At 35.8% G+C, this 6,455-nt stretch overlaps 1 protein-coding gene across 1 annotated transcript in view; it reads right to left on the reverse strand.

Annotated features, from left to right (window-relative positions):
* Nucleotides 1-361: 361 nt before the first annotated feature.
* LOC106530717 (transmembrane protein 47) overlaps nt 362-6,455 on the reverse strand; it is a gene marked incomplete at its 5' end in the record, with an annotated part of 9,794 nt that continues 3,700 nt past the window's right edge. The window contains 1 exon segment of the mRNA XM_014026407.1: nt 362-1,502. Within this exon segment, the coding sequence (XP_013881861.1) occupies nt 1,324-1,502 (179 nt within the window).

Here is a 6,455-nt window from a genome sequence, read left to right on the forward strand (position 1 = left end):
GCTAAACTCTAACCATGGTTATATAATAGCAGCTGCATTCTGACGTGATAAGCTCTATGTTTTATATTCAATTAACGTATGATTTGATTAGTCGACTAATCGAATAAATAATCGGTGATTAATCGATTATTAAAATAATCATTTGTGGCAGCCCTAGTGTGGCACGTATATGTTCTTTATAATTTTTAAGCCCCATCAGTGTGAGCAGACAGACATACAGATAATTTGGTACAATGCCTGTTTTCTTAAAGAGCATTTAAAAATCTAAACTGGAACTACAGTCAACTATTGTGTGAAAAACTGAATGATCTCTAAAATCTGCACTTTAATTTGCACATTTTCCTCAATAAATGCCAGTTTGTACACAGGAAAAAGCATATTTTATTTTTTTGTAAGAAGGTTTTAATGATGCTCGTGACTACYGGACTTTGTTTAGCTTTAAAAAAAATGAACAAGTATGCTTCTTCAAAAGTTGTGAATCAGTTATACATCAGCCGAGTGCAAGACTCATTACATTCATGAACAAAAATGGAGTGATAAAGAGAGCAGTTTTACAAAAGAGCATTAAGAAGGACTGGAGGGGGAATGGTTCACCAGTAGACACATTCTGAGAAACTGCTCGATGGGCAATCGACATGAAGAAAATGCTACGAGGCCACAAAAAAAAAAGCTGTCCCGTCTCGCACATCCAACCGTGGGTAATCAATCACGACAGCTGCATGTGCGTGCCCCGTGGGTTGCTGTGGAAACAGACAAGTGGGTCGATAACAGAATATTGAGTGGGTGTCTTTTTATTTTCACGTTCCCCCTCTAGGATGGATCTGTCTTCCGAAAAAGTTATGAGGTGTAACTGAAGCATCTGATCTGTTTCCGTGTCCTTGTGAAAGTTTAGAAACTCCATGAAAAAGAAAAAACCCAGCTACGTAAAGCATTAATTATGATCCACCGATGGAGCTTGAAGCCTAAACGCTGGATGTTTTACATGTGAAGATACACATACAAGTACATTAACATCCTCAACTCCAGTGCAAGTTTTCTAATAAGAGCCAAAAGCCTGAACATAATACCCTTTGTTTTCTTTAAATTAAACATGTAGGYAAACTTGTAGCTGCCATCTTTTGGTACATCAGTTCTTCAAAGTCTGTTTTACAAATAATAATTAAAACACTGACTCCAAGGCTTGTGTCCGTACTGTTAGAGGCTGAGCTCCAACATCTGATAGTCCCAACAGTTCATGGRAATTAAGCTGGTAATAAGACCCATACCCGTTTTTCTCCTAGTTTACCTTCCCTCTACATGACTATAAAGTCCTTGGCTTAGGGATCAGTAGTACTCCTCGTAGTTTTTGGGGTTGAGACAGTAGAGTATCCCCCCACCAAAGGAAAAGATGGTTCCTCCCCAGGCCAGGCCATAGCCCCAGTTGAACTCGTGATAGATCCTCAGGTTGATGCTTTCAATAAACTTGATGGGATACAGGACCAAGCAGCAGGCCTGCAGGACAACTGGAAGAGATGAACACAGAGAGTATAAAAAACTTTATTCTGTGCTGTCTTTGGAAAATAAAAGTAACATTCACTGACTTCCACAATGTTTTCTCTTCGTTTCTTTGAGTGTTCCTGAAAACCAACAAGTTGCTCTTTGGAATGACCTTATTATTGTATCATGTTTTTGATCRGAGTTTGTTKTACAGAATGAAATGTCTGTATGAGTGCTCATCCAAGACTGGTGATTCCATACTTTTTGCCAGGGGTTGTACAACAAAAAATTCAGGTATCTCACAATGTTTTGTAAAGGATGGAAATGAATTACATGGTCAGAATGAAATTGTAAATGGGTTTAATCATTACTTTGTAAATGTTGGCCCCAGTCTTGCAGTGAAAATACCAAAAGTAGATAACAATGTAAATCATACAGTGATGGGTTGTACCAATAGTATTTTTCTTGATGGAACTGACAAAGAAGAAATACTGAGTATTGTTAAAAATCTTGCAAGCAAAAAATCAAAAGACTGGGTTGACATGGACATGATGTTTGTAAAAGAAATAATGAGTTACGTGATTGAACCGTTTACATATATATGCAATTTATCATTTACAACAGGAATAGTTCCAGACAATATGAAAATAGCTAAAGTAATCCCTCTTTTCAAGAATGGTGAGAAATGTATGTTCAACAATTACAGACCAATATCCTTACCACAGTTTTCAAAGATTTTAGAGAAATTATTTGTTAACAGATTAGACAAATTTATTAATAAACAAAATATTTTAAGTAACAGTCAGTATGGGTTTAGAGCTGACAATTCCTCATCAATGGCTCTCATGGAAAAGGCACACAAACACTTCAATAAGCAGAAACCTGATGGGAGCCAACAGGGGTGTTGAAAACAGTACTGTGTTAGTGTTTTTGTTGGTTTAAAGAAAGCCTTTGACACAAATGATCACAAAATTCTCCTTGAAAAGCTAAATAAATATGGTATTAGAGGACCAGCACTGCAGTGGGTAACTCTTTATTTGAAAAATAGGAAACAGTTTGTTCAAATTAATGATATAAGTTCTGAACTCAGTAATATCACATGTGGGAGTTCCTCAGGGTTCTATACTTGGACCAAAGCTGTTTATTTTGTATGTAAATGATTTAGTAAATGTATCAAGGTTATTTAAATGTGTTCTGTTTGCTGATGACATTTTTATTATTGTTTGGGTAGAGATATAGATGCTGGATAGGATACAAACAGAATTTGTAAAAATACAAACATGGTTCAAACTTAACAAATTGTCGCTAAACTTGGATAAAACTAATTACATGATATTCAGTAATAAAAAGTAAACTATTGATTTTCCACTTAAAGTTGATGGTGTTCAGGTTAGTAGAGTCAGTGAGGTAAAGTTTTTGGGCATTATCATTGATGAAGGGCTGACATGGAGAGCTCATGTGAATTACTTAAGAACAAAAATAGCTAAATCTGTCGAAGTATAGTACAAAGTAAGGGAGTTATGCAGTGATAAAGCTCTGTTTATATTGTATAATACAATAATTGTTCCACACTTCATTTACTGTATTGAAGTCTGGGGTAAAGTATGTAAAACAATCATAAATCCTATTTTTATTTTACAGAAAAGAGCCATAAGAATTATCACCAGAAAACATTGCTGTTACGGTTTAACTACGAATGGACCCAAATCCAGTCGGAGAAATAAGTTTTGCAAAAAGTGATATTTATTATAAAAAATAAAACAAAAAGCTGACGTGGCAGCAAACTATAAAAACTAAAAGAACAACAGAGAGACGAGGAGGAGAACCAAACAGTTGATGAACGTCAAACAATGAATCAGCGAGGGTGTTCTTCTTTCTTCTTCTTCTTCTTGTGGTGTTTTATGGCGGTTGGCAATAAACTGAAGGTGTGCATTACCGCCACCTACTGGTATGGAGTGTGGTTCAAGATTATTTCACTAATATTTATATCCTACTAAAATTATTGTACTGTATTTCTATTTACATTTTCAAATCTATCTATTCAAAAGGAAATAAATAAATAAAACAAAAAATTACTACTATCAACTCAAATTCTGTTAAACAATGTTTTCTTTTTCAAAAACTGTATCATGATTTGTGTGTTTGCTCCCTAAATTCCTTTGTAATGTGTCTCATTATGTCAAACCTTTCCTTAATGTTTCTGAACTGTCTTATTATAAATTGTCTCTCTTGTTTGTACTTTTGACATTCTTTTTAACGTTCTATGGTTTCATTTTGTCCACAATAATCACATTTCCCTGTATWATGTTTTTGTATTGCAAAAAGTGTAAATATAAGTCCTGTATGTCCAAATCTCAACCTTGTTATCACTCTCTTCTTTTCTGGTCCTTTTTCTAGCTCTCGTTTCTCCTACCACCCTTTGGATCTTATAAAACCACCTCCCTTTGTTATCTCCCATCTCTTCTGCCATTGTTTCTTCAGTCTTTCTTTAATTATGCTTTTTGCTTCAGATTTACTTGTCTTAATTGTAATGTTAATCTCACTTTGAACTGTTTCTTTGCCATTATATCTGCTTTTTCATTTCCTTTTACCCCTATACTATGTGCTATCAGCGAGGGTGTTGAGAAAATGACCAGTATTTAAACTAACAGAGGGAATGAGGAAATGATGAACACCTGGTGGCAGGACTGATTGGGGATGACTGAGCAGGTGAGGATGATTAACTGATAACTGGCTAGGAAATTGACTGAGGATAACTGAAGGGTGGAAACACAGGAAAAACACAAAAACACAAAAAGACAGATCCTCACAATTACAGTCACCCTTTGAATATATTATTTTGTAAATTAAAATAATTAAAATTTTGTGAGTTGGTTGGTTATAGTATTTTGCAGCTTATGTATAAGACTCATAAAAAATGTTGCCTTTAAACATCCAGTTAYATTTTACGGAGCCCGCGAGGGGACACGGGGGGGTTTTTTCCCTTTGATTTCCCACGCAGTACCTTTGCRTTCCCTCGCAATATTGTTTTGCTTTCCCATGCAAAACATTGTATTGTATATGAACTGAATTAAATCAGACTTTTATTTTGAAATATCCGGTTACCAAAACAGGATGTCCTGATGCAGGACAGGATGTGTCGCCACATGTTCATGAAATTGACATCGATGTTGCGTGGCTGTACTGTGCTAAAATATCGGCATATGACACACTTCCATGTGTGGCTGTGTGATATATTCATTCTGAAGCTGAATTACAGCAGTAGGCTAACTCGCTAATGGTGAACATGTGAGTTTGTTAATAAACCGGCAGGCACAACAGTGATAAACTACTTTTGCGAGGGAACGCAAAATATTGCRAGGTAACGCAATACTATTGCGTGGGAACGCAAAAGAAAAAAATCTCCCGTGTCCGCTCGCGGGCTCCGTAATATTTTGTTAAGAGAGAAAGTTCTTATAATCTTAAAGGACTTGAGATGTTTATTAAACCTAAAATTCGAACAAATTTGAAGGACCGATGTACTTCGGTTCAAGGAATAAGATTGTGGAATAATCTGGAAAGTGATTATAAAAATGTTGGTTCAATTTATTTCTTTAAGAGAATGATAAAAATAAGTTTGTTAAAGAAAAGTTGTTGTCTGAGAAGGAACTGAAGCTTTTATTTTGTTTTGTTTCTTTATTATCGCTTGAAATTAATTATGGAAAAAAGGGGCAGATATTATAAGATTTCTTCTTCTTTTTGCCTCCTTTCATTTCAATTTGGATTTGTAYATTTTTTGTTGTGTATTAAAATTGTTTTTTGTTTTTAAATGAAATGAATAAATTTAAAAAATCCTCTAATGCATCAATGGGTTAGGGTTACAGGTGCTGTTAAGTTAGGATAAAGGTCAGGATTAGGTTACAGAAATGAAAGGAAATCAATCCAATGTCCAGAACTACAAACTTAGTGATGTAAACTGACTTTGCCACACCTAGACCCAGAYAACACCAACTGACTATAATCGTTGAATACAACAAATATTCATCTAAAATGTTTCCCTTAAGCTACGAATTTGAAACATTTGTGAAGAATAAATCAGAAAACACAAACAGTGGGCATCAACTTTAAGTTTAAAACTCTGCACAGTTTCCTCGGGAGCAGGTGTGCATCAYAAGTTACTGTTGTGATTTAACCCAGTTAGGAAAGCCACATGTGTAACACTGAAGRCCCAACATACATCACTGGCATTAATCGTAGCCCTCTGTTCATTGTCAGCAATTTTCCTTAATTATGAATATGTTGGCATGAGTTGAGCATCTGAGTGCAGCCTTACAGAATTAGTCAGATGCCTGTAAAGAATAGCCGTCAAGGGTGATTGTTGCAGTGTTTTATCAAAGTCCACTCTTCAGAACCAAATTGAAAAATTACGAAGGAAATGATTGACTTTCCTTATTTTCTTGTCTGTGTTTCCTACTCTGACTCTGAGTGCCAGATGACGGAGGCAGAGAGGCAGTGGCAATTAATCCCATTAAAAAAATGTATACACAAAGTTGACTGAACCAACCTGAAAAGAAGCAAACCAATGAAACTTTAGAACAACAACAAGGAGCACAGTGTGAAAGAAATAAAAATAACTAAATGTTAGGGGCTTAAAAGATGCATGAGGTGGGCACTGCCAAGGTGTGCATTTCACTACTGTTTGTTATTTTTATGGACAGAATTACCAGGTTCAGCCAAAGGTCAAATAGCCTCCAGGTCTTTACGTTTTAAAATTACATGGCTGCTTTTAGGGACTTTTGTAGTTTTTTTTTTTTTGTTTTTTTTTGGCCTCATTGAGCCAGGACTTTCCAGCAAGCACTGGAGCAGATGGCAGCCGACAGAAGCAGCTGCATAGAAGATTATTATGCTGCGTTCACACCGAACATGATTTCAGCATCAGGAGCCTCAGGTTTACATACAAAGTCTATGGTGGACGCGCTTCAATCAGCGTTGGGAAGTTC

Source organism: Austrofundulus limnaeus, unplaced genomic scaffold (assembly GCF_001266775.1).
Source record: "Austrofundulus limnaeus strain Quisiro unplaced genomic scaffold, Austrofundulus_limnaeus-1.0 Scaffold551, whole genome shotgun sequence".
NCBI lineage: Eukaryota > Metazoa > Chordata > Actinopteri > Cyprinodontiformes > Rivulidae > Austrofundulus > Austrofundulus limnaeus.